Source organism: Elephantulus edwardii, unplaced genomic scaffold (genome assembly GCF_000299155.1).
Source record: "Elephantulus edwardii isolate Elephantulus edwardi_28Jun2011 unplaced genomic scaffold, EleEdw1.0 scaffold00201, whole genome shotgun sequence".
NCBI classification, from domain to species: Eukaryota; Metazoa; Chordata; class Mammalia; order Macroscelidea; family Macroscelididae; genus Elephantulus; species Elephantulus edwardii.
Window position 1 is genome coordinate 1,213,627 of NW_006399951.1, and position 18,424 is coordinate 1,232,050.

Sequence of the window (18,424 nt, forward strand, 5' to 3'; positions counted from 1 at the left end):
AGATGGACAGTCTCCTCCTGTGTCATTTACAGCCTCGGAAAGCGAGCTGTGAATGAGTTCCCATTTGACAGCATATAACAACACAGCATACACTGAAATAGATCCTTCCTTATTAATACAGTCCCAAAACTTTACTTATGCCCAATTCAGTTAAAGTCATAACAACAGCGCACTTCATATTACATTAAGGAAATGACTGATCAAGTCACTAAATAAAGGTGCCAAAGGGCAGACTTGGAGCTAATGAAATTATCAGAGTTCTGAATTTTCTGATCACAGACAGTTATGAAAAAAAAAAAAAACACAAAAACAAACAACCCTTATTCACTAGCATTAAATCTCCCCCTCAGAACAGATGCAATATAATTTACTCTTTCAAGTTGAGTTTTCAACTTGACTTCTACCAGCTGTAAAAGTATTAGTTTCCACTTCCCCATATGGCAGTTCTTTGACATAAAGAAAGCATGCTCACTCTGCAAGCGAGTCATTTCCAAAACTGCAGAACAAATAAATGAGCAATGTGGGAACAAGACAAACGCTTAGAGCATGAACAGAAACACAAGCCTCTACCACCTAATCACTGTTCAGCCCTCAAACATACACTAGCATCCAGAGCAATATTATGCCAATGACAAATATTTACAGGGGATGGCCTTACTGATAAAACTAATAATCTAAATCTTTCCAGAGAAATCTCAACAGTCCCCAATAATCTTCCAAGCTTATAATATGAAATCAACCAATAAGGCAATTTTATAAAATAATACAATCCATCTCATTCATGGTCTTCCTTTCTTATACTGTCCTTCTGTCCATCCAAGCATGATATCCCTCTTCAACGACTGGTCTCTCCTTGCATTATGCCCAAAGTATCAAACAGATTCATCCTAGAGAGCGTTAAACCAGGCTGCTCCTTGAAGGCAAGGATTCTGAGGCTTCATCTGACATACTTTGGTCATGTTATAAGAAGAGACCGGTCCTTGGAGAAGGACATCATGCTTGGGAGGGTGGAGGGCAGGCCCAGAAGGGGAAGGCCCTCTGGGAGGTGACTGGGGCAATCGGGATGAGTGTGTTAGAGACAATGAGATTGGCACAGGACAGAGCAGAGTTTAGAGCTGCTGTACACAGGGTCGCTATGAGTCACAAGTGACTCAACGGCACATAACAACACATCAGATAGAGAACTTCAGAATCCTAACAAGATCTGCAAACCCACCTTCTCTAAACTGCTTCTTCTTTAAGGTTTCAACAATAACATTTGAACTATAAAGTACCTTTCTTCTAGAGGTTACAAAGTTACATTTAAAATACAACTTTATCAAGAAATCTTCTAACAACAAAATACACTTGACCTCAGAAGGTAAAATGCCATTTTAAAGTTGAAAGGCAACCTGAAAAACTAAAAGTTGACATTTGCTAAAGCATATGTTGAACAAAAGAGTCTTGTAATTCAAAATAAATACATATGTAGGATGGGCAATCTCATCCCATGCAATTAACTGCCTCTGAAAACCCGAAAGAAGGTCAGCTTTGGGTCAGTTCTGACTCAACAGTACACAACAACAGCATGATATGCTGGAAACAAATAGAGACATCAAATGCCTTTGTCAACAAATTTGTCAAATGTCTATAGTCAATAAAACACAAGTAAACATCTTTTTCATATGACACCAGCACTGACATCCCTCCTATCACAACCTCTTCTGAATCCAGCTTGAATTTCTGGAAGTTCTGTTGAGGGACTGTGCCATTTTTGAGTAATTGTATCATTTTTTTAAATAATGTAATAATTTTCAGTTAAGATTTTACTTCCATTATTATTATTAATTATATTGTTTTGTAATTTCCACATTCTGTTGGATTTTCTGGATGCCTAATGTTTATCATTCAGACATCTTTCCTAGCCAACCATGAACTATTTTGTTCTAAAGTAATAACTGTATTGAGAGAATTAGGATGGGATACAAGCCCCACCATACTAAGCTCACAGGACCTCAGCACTAGGCACTTTCTCATGTAGAATGCTCGCCTGGGACACAGCATCCAGCCTGCATCACCCACAGTCACCATCCTTGAGCTGCATCACAACTGACAATCTACAGAACCCTGGCCCTTTGCTAACCTGTCTCCACAGCGGCAGCCTGCATCATCTGCAGTTGCCGTTCAGCTGTGCCTCACTACAGAGTCCTGGCCCAGCGCTCGCTGATTTCTGCAGAACCATTCTGCACATCAACAGTCACATGAGTCATTCCCCTGATGGGCTTGAGTCTCTGGGAAATCTTTGAGTGACCCACCAGCCCCAAACGACATAGAGGAGCTAAGGAACTGACCAAAGGAAGAACAACTGATGCCAGAAAACATGGATGTATACGGTAGGTCAAGCATTTGGGACAATATTGACTTGGCACTTCTTATAATCGGTCTGCTACTAATCTAAGCAAAATGAATTCTAAAAACAGATCATGTATTTGTTTTTCTGTGTGTGGTTTTTTGGGTTTGTTTTTTTTTTTTTAATGTGAACAAATATGGCTTTCTTCTATTTAGTCTAAGAATCAAAACACAGCCTTAAATACATTTCATTTGGCTTTATATATTTAATGCACTGATTTCTAAGGACCTAAAACCAAGAGGAGTTGTGGAACGCTATTAACAACATCATAGGTGAAGAAAGCAAAAGGTCACTAAAACATCAGGAAAGAACAAAAAGACCAACATGATAGTTAGGGGTTGACTGCAGAACTGATCATCAATTTCAAAGGGATCTCAAGTTGAAGTTGATGAAAATTAAAAGAAGTCCACAGAAACCAAAATACAACCTTGACTACACCTCACCTGAATTAAAAGACCATTACAAGAGAGATATGATGCACTGAATCCTAATAACCAAAAACCAGTAAGACCAGAAGTGTTATGAAAGGACATCATACATGAAGGAAACAAAAGGTCATTCAACAAATATGAAAAACAATGTATAAGAACTTTTAAAATAAAGCTCTTTTTTTTTTTAAATGGTCATGAAAATGACAGGGGGAAAAGAAAAGAGAAAAATGGACGTCAGAAGAGACTTTGAAAGTTACTCTTGAATATAGAAATGTTAAAGGGAAAGGAAGAAACAATGAAGTAAAATAGCTGTATAGAAGATTTAAAAGGGCAGCTCGAGGAGACAAAGTAAAAAAACATAATGAAATCTGCAAAAAAAACTAGAATTAGAAAACCAAAAGGAACAAACATCCTCAGCCTTTCTCAAGCTGACAGAAATGAAGAAAAGATCCCGGCCTGCATTTTAAGACTGAGGGATTCTCAACGGGCAAAATCTTAAATGACGTAGAAAGCAGCAAAAGAAGTTGGAAGGAATTCACAACCTCACTATACCAAAAAGACTTCAATGCTCAAGCCTGCTCAGGAGACAGCACATACCCGGAACCAATGGAGTAAAGGAAGAAATTCAAAGTACCTAGAAGATACTGATAGATTTAAAAAAAAAAAAGACTCTAAAAAGTGACAGAAAACTAAATGAGGTGTTTCAGCAAACAGATGCAGCCCTGGGCGTTAAACCTCATCCATGCTAACAGATCTGAAGACAAAGATCTTGGCATCCGGTTGAAAGAGATCCATATTTTGTGTCCATTCCAAGAAATATTAATGCCATAGCATGCAAAAAACCATCAGGCAACATCATTAAAATCAAATGCAAGTGAAATCTTGTGGAAGATAACCAAAAAACAATTGGAGCGTTAATTACAATCCACAGAAAAACTGCCAGAAATGCATGTTGGATTCAGAAAAGCAATGAGGGGTATAATTGCTGACATCAGACAGATCTTGGCTGAAAAGAAAGAATACTAGAAAGATGTTATTTGTATTTTACTGGCTATGCAAAACTTTTCGACTGTGTGTTGTTGTTAGTTGCTACTGAATTGACTACAACTCATTCTGGCAACACGGTAAACAATGTGAATACAGAACACTTAACTGTGCTCTTGAGGAACCAGTACAGTGACAAAAAAACAGTCATTTAGTCGAAAAAGGAGAGGCTGCATCATTTAAAGTTAGGAAAGATGTCAGTCAGTGTTGCATCCTTTCACCATACCTATGAAATGTGGCAGTGTTGTCGTTAGGTGCCATCAAGTCGAGTACAACTCACAGCGATCCTATTAACAAAAGATCTGAACCAAGTCCTGTTCTGCACCATCCTCACACTTCCTGACACACAAGAGCCCGTTGCAGCAGTCACGATGTCAATCCACCTGGTTGAGGGTCTTCCTTTCCTTCACCAACCCTCCACCCTTCCTAGCATCACGTCTCTCTCCAAGGAAAAGCCCCTCCTAACAACATGCCCAAAGTATGTGAGGTGAAGCCTCATCGTTCCTGCCTCCAAAGAGGACTTTGGCTACACCCTCTCCAAGACATATCTGCTCTTTTGGCCATCCCTGGGATGTTCAATACTCTTCTCCAACATCACAGCTCAACGGTGTCAATTCCTTTCCTGTCATCCTTACAGTAAGCGGAACAATATGAAGAAGACCACAGAATCAAATTGTAAGATTAAACAATCTGTGATAAGCACATGACACAAAACCTTGCTTGCAGAAAACAAAGACTACCTGAAGCACTTACTGAGAAAGCCAAGAGACTACTGTCTTCAATATGAATGCCTTAACATCAAGAAAACAAAAGTCACAACTAGACCAATAAGCAACATTATGATCAATGAAGAAAAGATGGATGTTTCCAAGGGTTTCATTTTTACATGACATTACCACCAGCACATGGAAGCAGCGGTCAAGAAATCAAATGGCCATACTGAACTGGCAAACCAGCTGTCAACAACTACTCTAATGTGCTAAAACATAGGGATGCCATTTTTAAAAGCATGTATGTGAAAGTCAGATAATGAATAAGAATGAATGAATAAGAAGTGATGCCTTTGATTGTGGTGTGAGTAAAGAATATTACATATACCATGTTGTTATTGTTACTATGTACCAACGAGTCACTTGCAACTCATAATGACCCTAAGTACAACAGCCCTAAACCCTGCTCTATCCCTTGCCAATGTGATTGTCTCCGACACACCTGTTCCCATTACCCCAATGACTGAATCAATCCGTCTCATCGAGGGTCTTCCTCTCCTGCACTGTCCCTCCATAGCTGGCAAAAAAAGCAAACAAAACTATGCTGCAAGAAGTACAGCTGGAGTGCTACTTTGTGGCAAAGAGCATGTTGCTTCATCTTAAATAGTCCTGGCATGTGATCAGAAGCAGACAATGCCTGGAAAGGGGCACACATGCTTGGGAAAGTGGCATTTCAGCAAAGAAGAGGAAGTGTCCTAGCAACAGTAACAACATACAAATTAACGCAACGTGGAATTCAACACTCCTATCTTTTTACTCCAAAACAAAATAAATAAAATAAATAAATATTCTATTACTTCTGAACAAGCTCTAAAGGTAGTTTGGTTTTGATGTGCACCATAGAGTCAGAACTAACCCATCGCTGACCCTCCAGCAGTGTCTCAGAGGCAGTTGATCGCACAGGAGGAGACCGTTCATCCTTCCCCTGTGGAGCAGCTGGTGGATTCGAACTGTGTGTCTTCGGGATTGCAGCGTAGCTTCACTTACACAGATCTTCCCTAGAAAGATCCTCAAATCACATGACAGCCCCCTCCAAGCTACCATGCCCTGCCTCCATGTTAAAACTCTACAGAGATAAATGCTGAACCATTTACCTATGTGAGAGAGAGCAAATCCCACTGAACCATAACTGTACTATTTAGTGGCATATCCTCAATGTCCAGTGCACTGCTTATACTTAACTGGATTCCTCCGCTGAATCAAAGAACATAGAAAATTGTTAGAGTGACTACTTTCTCTATTCTCCAATGGGTAGTAGTATCACTGTGGATGGATGAGAGGAGTTAATCTAAATGTATAAATACTATATAAATGTTGTTGTTGTTGTTATGTGCCATCGACTTGCCTGTGACTCACAACAACCCTATGCACAATAGCTGTGAATCCTACTCTATCCTGAGCCAGTCTCACTGTCTCCAATATAGCTACTCCCATTACCCCAGTAATTGTGTCAATCCATCTCATCTGGGGTCTTCTTCTCCTGCGCTGACCCTCCACTCTTCCAAACATGATGGCCTTCTCCAAGGACTGGTCCCTCCTGGTAACCTGCCCAAAGTATGTCAGAGAGAGCTTCAACGTCCTTACCTTAAGGAGCAACTTGGTTTCACCTTCTCCATCTGTTTCTTCTGCTTGCAGTCCAAGGTATGTTCAGTACTCTTCTCCAGCACCACAACTCAAATGCATTGATTCTTTGTCTATAATCCTTATTCATTGTCTAAGCTCTCTGATGCATAGCAAGTAACTGCAAACACCATGGCATGGATCTTAAAGTCTCTAGACTGACATCATTGCTTTTCAGCACTCTGGAGAGATCCCTGACAGCAGATTTTCCTAATGTGATTTGTATTTTGATTTCCTGACTGCTGGTGTCAAAAGTGTTGATTGTGGAACCAAGCAAGCTGAAACAGTTAACAATCTCGATCTCATCTCCATTTATCATGATGCTGCTGACTGGCCCAGTGGTGGGAATCTTAGTTTTGTTAATGTTAGGTGCCATCACATCAACTACAACTCACGGCGACTCTATGAAGGACATACCTGAACCTTGCCCGACCCCATGCTATTTTAATGATCTCTGTTCTGCTCAAGCCCATCGTGATGGCCTCCATGTCAATCCATGACATAGAACATCTTCCTCTCTTTCACTGACCCTCCACCTTTCCCAGAATGATGTCTGTCTCCAAGGACTCGTTCCTCCTGAAAAGCGCCAAAGTAGGTGAGACAAAGTTTCCCTGTCCTGATCTCTAAGGAACCCCACGGCTGTACTTCTTTCAAGACAGATTTGTTGCTTCTTTTGACATGGGCTATTTTCCATACTGTTTGCCAATACTGTAATTCAAAGGTATCAATTCTTCTGGCATCCTTATGTAGCATCCAACATACTGATGTATAGGTGGTTGTTTTATGTGCCGTCGAGTGTTTGCGTCTCATAGTGACTCTATGTTTAAGAGCCCTAAACCCTGCTCTATCTTAGGCTAACCCCATTGTCTCAGACACTCCTTCTCCAACTACCCCAATCACTGAATCGATCTATCTCATCGAGGGTCTCACTCTCCTGCGCTGTCCTTCCACTCTCCCAAACATGATGTTCCTCTCTAAGGACTGGTCCCTCCTTGCAACATGCCCAAAATATGTCAGACAAAGCCTAAGAATCCTTGCCTCCAAGGAGCAGCCTGGTTTCACCCTGTTCAGCACAAACCTGTTTGTTCTCCTAGCAGTCCATGGTATATACAACACTCTTCTCCAGCACCACAGCTCAAAGGCATCAATTCTCTTTCTGTCATCCCTAGTCACTGTCCAGCTCTCCAATGCATAGAATGCAACTGCAAAGACTATAGCCTGGATCGGGGTGCACCTTAGTCTCCAGCCTGACATCATTACTCTTCAGTACTCTGGAGAGGTCCCTGACAGCTGACTTGCCCAATGCAATTCATCTCTTGATTTCCTGGCTGCTGGTACCAAGAGCGTAGCAAACAAAAATGTCACAGCTTGGACACCTTGGTCTTTAAACTTACAATCTTTGCTATTTTGGAATTTTGGAGAGGCTGCTGACAGAAGACTGTCCCAGTGCAACACATCTTTTGATTTCTTCCCTCCTGTTACCATGCATGCTGATTGTGGATCCCTGTACAATAAATCATTGACAACTTCAATCTTTCCTCTATTATGATGTTGCCTATCGGTCCAATGTGAGGATATTTGTTTTCTTGATGATGAGATGAGATGTAATTCATATTTCAGGCTGCAGTTTTTGACCGTCTTCTGCAAGTGCTTTAAGTCTCCTTCACTTTCAGCAAGCAAGGTTGTGTCATCTGTCTTCCTCCAATCCTGATAACACATCCTTTTTCCTGTAGTGAAATTTCTCAAATGATTTGCTGAGCATACAGAGTGAATAGGTATGGAGAAAGGGTACGATCCTGATGCACACTTTTCCCTTTTCCTGATTTTAAATCGTGCTGTATTCTCATGTTCTATTCTGACAGCTGTTTCTTTATCTATGTATGTTGTTGCTATTATATAGTATTATGTTGCTCTTATGTAGAAATTTGAACTAATTCATAGCTGGCCCTCCAGCAAGTTTTCAGATACAAGAGATCACATGGAGGAGACTGCCTATCTTTCTCCCAAGGAGCAGCTAGTAGATTTGAACTAAGTTCCTTTGCGTTAGTAGCACAACTCCTTACCATTAAGCCACCAGAGCTCCCTTTATCTATGTACAAGTTTCACTTATGTTGTTGTTGTTGCATGTCATTGAGTCAGAACCAACTCATAGCTAACCCTCTAGCAGGTTTTTAGAGGCAGTATGGGAAGCATATGGGAAGACACTGCCCATATAGGATTCTCCAATACAGCAGTTGGTGAATTTGAACCACATGTCTTTGGGATTGAAACACAGCTTCTTACAACTAGACCACCAGAGCTCCTTTTATAAAGGAGCTTACGATAATTATTATAATTGTGATTTTCATAAGTAGGGGGAACCAGCCAAAAACAAAACCAAAAAAAGCTTTAAAACTAGAGTCAAAAATAAAATTTTGAGCTCGTTTCATATAGCAAATACATGGAACTCAGCAATCCACAGTGTACATAATAACCCTGTTCCTAAAGATATGAAAGAATTATATTAATAACTACATCACAGATAATTGCTATTTTTTTCCATAAAATAAGAGCTACTTTGATGAAATAAGAGTAGGGATTATATTTTAGTCAAAATTATATTCCCAGCATCTGGTTAACACACTAAATGGCTGCTTAATAAATCATTATAAAATAAATTCATAATTTTAAAAGTAAGCCTGAAAGTTGAGACTCCATGCACAATATCAATGTATAAGCCACATTTTTGTTGCCTTGCACTGTTGTAAACTAATGCAGTAGTCTTCTATGTTGTTCCCATCTTTAGCCCATATCAGGTTCAAACTTCAAGGTAAAACTTTGCTATAACTTTGGCCATTATTTAGTGAATTTTATTATATATTATAGTTATACACTTCAAATTCACTGGGGTACTGTACAAAGACCTGCTTACAGGATTTTCAATTCTATGAGAGCAACTTACTAATTGCAATCAAGTCAGAAGCAACTCCTAATTCAAGCCTCCAATTGGTTTTCAGGAGGCTGCAAATTGCGTAAGAAGAGACTATCTGTCTACCATGGAGCAGCTGGTGGATTTGAACCTCTAGAGAAACACTACCTTTGGATTGGTAGTAGTGCTACTTCCTACAGATTATGTCACTAGAGCAGCCTTATGCGAGCAGTGAAGTTGTCTATTTATTGACTACTGGTTCCTCATTGCCAAAATTTGCCTGACATAGATTAGACATGGGCAAAGGCCCTGTTACAGAATAAGCACAGGAAAAGGGAACTATTAACACCAAAGAAGCTGATGGACAGAAAGCATGAAGAAGGCCTTATCTGATAAAGCTTTAGAACAAGCAATGTCCAACCCATATTGGAACAGAAAGGCCTGATGAAGTTTTTTTTGCCTTAATACTAATAAGAATAGGTGATCGTGGAAGATTTTTCAAAAAGTGGTTTACATAATAGAAAGGTAGGAAACAGGCATGGTTATATTTGTTATAGGATTATATTTGAGACACAAGTATAACTAAGATCCCACTCTACCTTGTGGAGAACCGATTGACACTCTGTGGGTAAGGGAGGGATTAAGAGGAGTATTAGGACATACATAAATAGTAATGAGACTATATTTAGCCCACTAAAAAGGTAGGTTGGTGCAAGATAGGAGAGATGTTAAAAAGTAGACTGGGGTCCAAAATATGTATGCAAATCAGTAAGATTTACTTGGGGGGAAAAGGAAAACAATTCTTTTGACCTGAAGTTCTACACCTGTAAAGCAAGACTGTTGATACTTCATCTGTAAAATTTCTCCCTTACAATCTGCTATGCTGTCTAACCAACACAATTAAAGTAGGCAGTGACAAGCACACAAGTAAGAAATGGGGGGAAGAGGGAAACCAGTCATTGCATTGGCTAAGGAGTTGTGCTTTAAACTTAAATGGAGGCTGTTCAAACCCATCATCTGCTCCTTGGGAAAAAGACTGAACAACCTCCTCGGGCGCAATTTTAAGCTTCGGAAAACGCGCTGGAGGGTCAGCTGTGAGTGAGTTCCGCCTGAAAAGCAATCAATAAGTCCTGGGTTGATTGGAATACTAAGTAGAAAAAAACCTTAAATGGTAGAGAACAGCGATGTCAGCACTAGGCAATTCTTCCAAATAAATACAGTTTATCTCATTGGTACTCATCGAGGACAATCTCACATATCAAAGAGCAATACTGGTGGGAAAGCATATTTACTTGCGGACCCGGGAAACTGAGGCACAAAGGTAGCTCATTATTTTAGTCAAAGAACTAGAGGTAAAGGCAAACAAACGAACAAAAAATGACTTTGCTTCCTATTTTTGAACTAACTGACCAAGACTCGAATTGCATACTGTAATTCAGACTTTGTAACCCACCCTCTACCCTCACCTCCCACCCCATGTCTCCAGGTCCCTTGTGCACAAGGTCATGACATCTCTTAAGAGGTTGCATCCTCTCGCCATGCAACCCTACCCTTCCGGTTCTCCATCCCTCTTCCAAGAGTGCTAAGGACCCTTATCCTGGGGAGCCCTCTATACCTTAGCTTCCCGCTCTCGCTCCTCAGCGGTCAGGAACCTCTTCATTCTGCCCGTAGCGCCGCCTTGGCCATCGCGCGCCGCACCGCCAGGTCGCTCTGGGCCCCGCCTCCTTGCCAGTAGTTCTCCCCGGGTCCTGTCCCCGCTCAAAGCCATTGGCTCTCCGAGGCTGAAAAACTACCTCTCCCATAATGCATCGCGGCGACGCCCCAGCGTCCCTGTGAGTTTCAAGCCTGAGAATCCACCTAGACCAACGCAGGCGGGATGGCGCCAGGGAACTACATTTCCCACAGGGCAACGGGGCTCCGGGTCGTGTTTTCCCGTGCTCCTCTAGCCCAGCCTCCCGACACGCCGTCGGCGCTATAGCAACAGTAGCTAGCTGCCGGATACTGGGGCGGTGAGTACCCTTGGGGGAACCTGGGGGATCGGAGAAGGGAGGCTAGCCCACTGGCCTCTGCAGCGTGGGCCAGCCCCCTTGGGTCCGCTTGGACAACAGCAAAAGCTTCCAAGGTTCTGCTTCTCTGAACAACAGCCTAGCCACAGACACCTCCGCATCCCCAGGCCTGAAGCACATAGCCCGCCCTTCTATCTCCATCCCCCAAATCAATTTGAGATTTTATATCCCAGCCCCAAACCCTAGCTCATGAGGGTTGAGGCAGCTAATTGTTGTCCCTGTGCAAATCTTTCATCAGTGAAAGGTCACGTAAACATGGATCTGTCATTTGCTCTGGGTTGGGAGTTAGTTCGTATTCCCCAAAGCACCTGGGTGGCCTGTTTGTTTGCTTATGTTTATTCATCTGCTCTGTAACCCCATAGCTCCAAAAAGTCAGGGCTTTGTTTACTAGTTTAGCCCCAGCACCGTATGCCCATGTATTCGTGCAATAAAAACTCATGTTGACGCCCACCATTGTGCCTGGCGCTGTGCTGAATCTTCTGCAAACAGGACAGGCATCCATCTCATCACGCTCATAAGCGTAATCAATAGTAAACCCCAAAACCAAGCTCAGTGTTCTCAAGGCTACTTCTAGTAATCCTGTAGACTAAATTGACCCGTAAGGTTTCAAAAGGTCTTAAGCAGACAGCCATATCTTTCTTCCCAGGAGCACCTATCAATTTTTCAGTCAGCGGCCAAGCACTTTAACAACTGCATAAACCAATATTTATGCAATAATACCATGCTGTCCAAACTGACTCGTAGCAAACCATCCAGCAGATTTTTCAAATGCAGTAAATCACATGGGAGGAGACGCAGAACAGCTTGTGGATTTGAACCCAGGTCTCTAAGTTGACAGTGCAGCGCTTTATTATATCAGACAACTACTTCCTAAATGTGTAATACTGGGCAAGTTAGCAGTCTATTTCATTTTCCTCATGTGTAAGCTATCATTTGACTACCAGTCTCATACAGACATTGTGATAGGTCACTTATATAAACAGAAAACTTACACAATGCCCACTACTTTTTGTTGTTATTGGGGGTGGTGTCGCTGAGTCAACTCTACCTCATAATGACTGAATGACGTTGGACACTTTTTACTGTATCCTGTTCTAGCCTCATACTCCTTGCCTTCAGTGACTCATCATTGTGGTCATTACACCAATCTGTTTTTTGAGAGTCACCTTTTTCAATGACCCTCAACTTTTCCAAATATTTTCGAAAGCAGGGAACTTATGCTCCTAACCCAGAGGCACTTCAAATCCAATAGCTCCCCTTGGGAGGAAGATGGGCAGTCAGTCTGCTCCCATGCAATTTTCAGCCTCTGAAAACCCGCTAGACGGTCATCTATGAGTTAGATCTGGCTCCACAGCAATGAGTTGTTTTGATTTTTGTGTCACCTGACAATAATGCCCAACATATATTAGAAGAAGTGCCACCTTTTTTGGCTGTAAAGAACGCCCTCTCGTACATCTTTCAAGACAGATTTTGTTCCTTCGGCAGTTCATAAATTATTCATTACTCTTCACTTAACACCATCCTGGTACATTAAACACACACACCCCCCCAACCTCAAACTCATTGCCAGAGAGTCAGAACCAACTCATAACTGACCCTTCATTGGGTTTCCAAGGCTGTAAATCGCATGAGAGGAGAATGCCCATCTTTCTCCCACAGAACCACTGGTGAATTCAGACAATAAGAGAGGTATGGCCTTTGGACTAGCGGCACAACTCCCTGTGAACCAGAGCTCCCCACCTTGGTATACGTTAAGTATTTACTAATTTTTGGTATCTTCGTTGTTGATGTTCTAAAAGCTACTTAATTCTGGCAGAGAAAGGTCTTTTTTCACAGATCATCTCTACGTAAACTTCTTGATAACTTAAGTCCTCTATTTCAGTCTCCAAAGCATAGATTTTTCTGTAGCAGGAGGTGGTTAATTGAATTGTAGCTTCCTTCCCATTCCCTCAAAATATGTGTTGGAGTCCTCCACCTATGGCTGTGAATCTAAAATTTGGCCATAGCAGTTTTCTTCTGTTATGTCATTGAAGTGTAAGGTTGATCCTAAACTTCATTGCTTCTGAGTTATAAAGAAAATTGAATAGCCACAAATATACACAGTGCAGGAAGACAGATCACACTATGAGAAGTATGTATAAGCCAAGGAACAAGGAAGGCGTTAACGTGCTTTGTGGGAGAAAGTTGGGCAGACAACTTCAAGTGATTTACTGCCTCTGAAGACCCACTGGAGGGTGAGCTATGGGTTGGTTGCAGTTACATGGTACACAAGAACAACAAGAAGCCTTTTTTTTAGTTACTCCCTAAAAGATTTAACTTTCGTCAGCTTCAGCTTGAATTTGCATATGAGTAGTTGGTGGTCTGTTCCACAATCAGCACCCGGCCTAGTTTTCACAGCTGATATTGAGCTTCTCCAGTGGTTCTTGCCACAGATGTAATCAATCTGATTCCTATACATACCATCACGTGAAATTCAAGTGTATAATCTGTGTTTATGTTTCTTATAAAACATATTTGCAATGAATATGTCATTGATTGTGCAAAATTCATAATTCTATCTCCAACTTCATTTCTGTCACCGAGTCCATGTTTTCCGACTACTTATCCTTCTTCTCTGTTCCCAACTTTTGCGTACCAGTTACCCATTATTATTAATGCATCTTGATTGCATGTTCGATTGATCTCTGACTGTAAAAGTTGATAGAAATCTTCTATTTCCTATTCTTTGGCTCTGGTTGTTGGTACATACGTGGATCACAACAAACTGTGGTTGACCCTGAGAAGAATGGGAATCCCAGAACACTTGATCGTGCTAATGAGAAACCTATTCTTAGACCAGGAGACAGTCGTCAGAAAAGAACAAGGAAACACTGCATGGTTCAAAATTGGGAAAGGTGTACACCAGGGATGTGTCCTATCTCCATACTTTTTCAGCCTATATGCAGAACAGATTATTCAGGAGGCTGGGCTCTATGAGGAAAAGTGTTGCATCAGGATTGGTAAAAGATTCATCAACAATCTGCCTTATGCAGATGACACAACCCTGCTTGCTGAAACTGAGGAGGACCTGAAGCGCTTGCTGCAGAAGGTCAAGGACTGCAGCCTTCAATATGGATTGAAGCTCAATATCAAGAAGACAAAGATTCTCACCACTGGGCCAATTGGCAACATTAGGATGGATGGTGAAGAGATTGAGATTGTCAACAGCTTTAGTTTGCTTGTCTCCACAGTCAACACTCTTGGCACCAGTAGCCAGGAAACTAAAAGACGTATGGCAATGGGAAAGTCTGCTGTTAGGGACCTCTCCAAAATGCTGAAGAGCAATGGTGTCTCTCTGGAGACTAAGGTGCACCTGATACACACCATGGTCTTTGCAATCACTTGCTATGCATCAGAGAACTGGACAATGACTAGCGAAGACAGAAAGAGAATTATGCCTTTGAGCTGTGGTGCTGGAAAAGAGTATTGAATATACCATGGACTGCTAAGAAAATGAACAGGTTCATCTTAGAGAGGGTTAAACCAGGCTGCTCCTTGGAGGCAAGGATTCTAAAGCTTCATCTGACATACTTTGGACATGTTGCAAGGAGGGACCAGTCCTTGGAGGACGTCATTCTTGGGAGGGTGGAGGGACAGCACAAGAGAGGAAGACCATCTATGAGGTGAATTGATTCAGTGACTGGAGTAATGGGGATAGGTATGTCGGAGACAGACTGGCACAAGATAGAGAAGGATTTAGGGCTGTTTAGTCACTATGAGTTGCAGGCGACTAGACGCACATAACAACAACAACCCTGAAAGATTAGATAGATAGATAGATAATAGATAGAGATAGATATATATGCTGTGTATTAATTTTCTAGGGTTACCATAACAAAAGACTACAAATTAGAAGGCTTATAAGAATAAATTTAGTATGTTCTAGAAGTTTGAACAATTCTTACCAACTCCATTTAGCAAATGCCTGCCATGTACCAAGTAAACACTCTGGGCCAACCTCCAAGCGTACAGAGGCTAACACAAATAAGCTTACTGTTCTCTTGGATTCTAGATTCTCAGGGTTGAGAATCTCTGCCTTGGGAAATCTTCATTTACAGTTGCATTTGATTTTCTGGGTACATTATTGTTGTTGTTGCGTGCCATCAAGTCCACTCTGTTTCCCAATCCCAAAGCTGCAATCCCAAGAACAATGGATCTCAACCTTGCGCTACCCTGCAACATTCTCACAATCTCTAATATGCTGGAACCTGTTGTTAAAATCACTGTATCAGCCCGTCTTGTTGAAGGTCTTCTTGTCTTTCTCTGAACTTCTACCTTTCCCAGCATGAGGTCTTTTTCCAAGGACTAGCCGCTTCTGACAACATGCCCAAAGGATGCGATACAAAGTTTCACTCTCCTTGCCTCTCAGGTGCACTCACTTGCACTTTTCCTTGACAGACGTGTTCTTCTGAAAGCAGTCTATGGGATGTTCAGCACTCCAACACCATAATTTAAAGGCATCAGTTCTTCCGCCAACCTCATGCAATTGTCCAACTTGCAGGTGCATCGAGAGCAGCTGAAAAAGACCATGGCTTAAAATCAGGTGCACATTAGGTGACATCTTTGCTCTTGGCACTTTTGGAGAGTTCCTTGACAGGAGATGTTTTTTCCCCCCAGTGCAACCATTCTTTTGATTTCTTGACTGCTCTTACCAGAGCAGGGGTTGATGGTAGATCCCAGTGAAATGAAATCATTGATAACTTCAATCTTTTCTACATACATTATAATGTTACCTATTGGACCAGCCTCTGTAAGTGTGTAAACCTGGAGTCTTAAAGACTTGTATGTTCGGATCCACATTTTTCTCTCTTTTTATCACATCCTAATATTCAGTAGTGTCCAGAATCAGTGTTTCTGGCAAAAATATTCAGTAGTGCAGCCAGGTACCATCTAGTTGTAGTTTCAAGGTGTCATGCAGACCAGTTTCTTTTTTGATTTTTGGATTTCCTTCTTTCTCTTTTGTTGTAAAAAAAAAAAAAAAAAACAACCTTAGATGGCCAGTCATAGGTTTTAACTCACACACACCCCCAGTCACTACTCAACATATTGAGAGGTCGAACATAAATGTTAGGAGCTATATTATATCAGTCCACTGGCTTGATCTACAAGACCATAGCCCACAACCACCACATCAAGAAAACTAATCCCCTGAGTTGATGGGATAGGTCTATTTATTATCTGTAGCCCAACCTCTCTTTTTCTATGGTTTTGTTGTTGTTAAAACTTTACACAACCTAGCATTTGCCCATTCATCCCTTTTCCCTCTATATACAGTTTATTGGCAATAAGTAAATCAGTCATGCTGTGCAAACTTCATCACACTCAACGCTGTCTTTGACTTTGCTATGAACAAACCTGGACCTTAGTAATATTTCTCCCTCTCCTCCCCTGGCCTGCACTGCCCCAGTAAACTCTCAGAATCAAACAGTGCACATTTCTATCAGTTCATATCATTCCTTAATTTGAAAACATACAGTATGTGTCTTTTTTTATGATTGTCTTACTTCACTCACTACCTTATCCTCCAGATTCATCCAAGTTGTGAAATATTTCAGGAACTCGTTTTTCTTTATTACTGACTTGTATTCACGAGCAGGCTCCTCTCATGCAATATATAGCATCTCAGAACCTACTGGAGGATCAGCTGTGAGTAATTTCTGAGTCCTAACAACAGTACTCCAGTGGATCCACGTTTTGCTTGTTCATTCATCTCTTGATGGGCAGTTGGTTTGTTTTTCATTCTGCTATTATGTGCATGCTGCAGTAAACAAAGGTTTGCATATGGCTGCTGGTGTTACTTCTATTAAATCCCAATATTAAAATAACGTTGACACCCAAGCAAGGTGTGCTAACTGCTTTTAGTTTACCATCTCACTTAACTTTACAATAATTCTGTTGTTGTTGTATACTGTCAAGTTGGAACTAACACATTGCTGTCCCTCTAGCAGATTTCCACCAGCAGTTAATCACACAAGAAGAGATTGCCCATCCTTCTCCCATGGAGTAGCTGATGGGTTCAGACAGTGTGCCTTGGCTGTGGCAGTGCAGCTCTTTACCACTAGACCATGAGATAGAGATTCTTTTTCCCATTTCGAATTAAGGGACTGAGACTCAATTTTGGTTATGTGACCAACTAGCTAATAAAATGCCAAGTGTTAGGAAGTCCAGCCATCTGAACTCAAGATTCTGGCTAAACAACACCCCCATACTGCCTTCTTTTTGTGTGGAGGGGAGGAGGTAGGGGTCTTTCTTACATTGGGTACGTGATGGGGTTTGTTTTGAGTTTCAATAAAGGAATGTGAAAAAGAGGGTAGGAAAAATGATAATCTCATTTCCTAAGGAAACTTTAATACATTGTTGAAAGGAACATTGTCTCTTGATTGAATGTAGTCTTAATTTGAAAGTGCAAGCCTTCATCTTCAAGCAGCACATGTGGACGATAAGATGTCCATAAAAGTTCTCATTCCTCATTCATTTTATTTGGTTCATTCCATTGCATAGTTAATGTTATAACTAGGAAAGATTTTATTTGCATTTTCTTCTCCACAGATAGGCCATGTCTGGCCCAACCGATGAGACTGCTGGAGACCTGCCTGTGAAAGATACGGGTCTAAACGTCCTTAAAATGGGTGGGTTACAAGGTTTAGCCAGCTGTTATTTATTACAGTTATGAACTTTGATCAGTAACTTTACTTTTAATTTAAAGGTTTTTTTCTGATATTCATACAAAGCAAGCCACTTAAGTAACTATCATTCCTGATTGGACTAAATAAGAAGACGGAGAGTTTAGAACAACATATGGTATTTTATTGCATGCATCAATTATCAACAGCTCATAGAAAATGTAAAATCTTCCTCTGTTCTGATAAAGAATTGTTATAAGTCATCTTTTTAAAATTCCACACATCAGTAGAACCATGCAGGGAATATCAAACCTCAAAACTGAATTGCCTGGCTTAAATCACATTCACTATTAAAACCTTTATCTTTAAATTTTATATGGGAGGAAATGCCATATTTAAAAATTTTTCTTTTAAGTAAAAGTATCTCAAAATGGCTTGTTTATCTGAGTGATAGTGACTTTATTTTAATTAAATTAATATACATTAAAGGCTTTCATTATTCTTTTATTGTTTAGTGGTTGCTGTAGAGCTAAA

The 18,424-nt window shown here is 41.0% G+C and overlaps 1 protein-coding gene across 2 annotated transcripts in view; it reads left to right on the forward strand.

Moving 5' to 3' along the window:
* The first annotated feature begins 17,823 nt into the window (after positions 1–17,823).
* The window catches only part of RPGRIP1L (RPGRIP1-like), a 118,196-nt gene continuing 117,595 nt past the window's right edge, over positions 17,824–18,424 (forward strand). For both annotated transcript variants that reach the window (XM_006897094.1, XM_006897095.1), the window contains exon 1: positions 17,824–17,908. In XM_006897094.1, coding sequence (XP_006897156.1) covers positions 17,824–17,908 — 85 coding nt within the window. The remainder of the gene's footprint in view (positions 17,909–18,424) is intronic.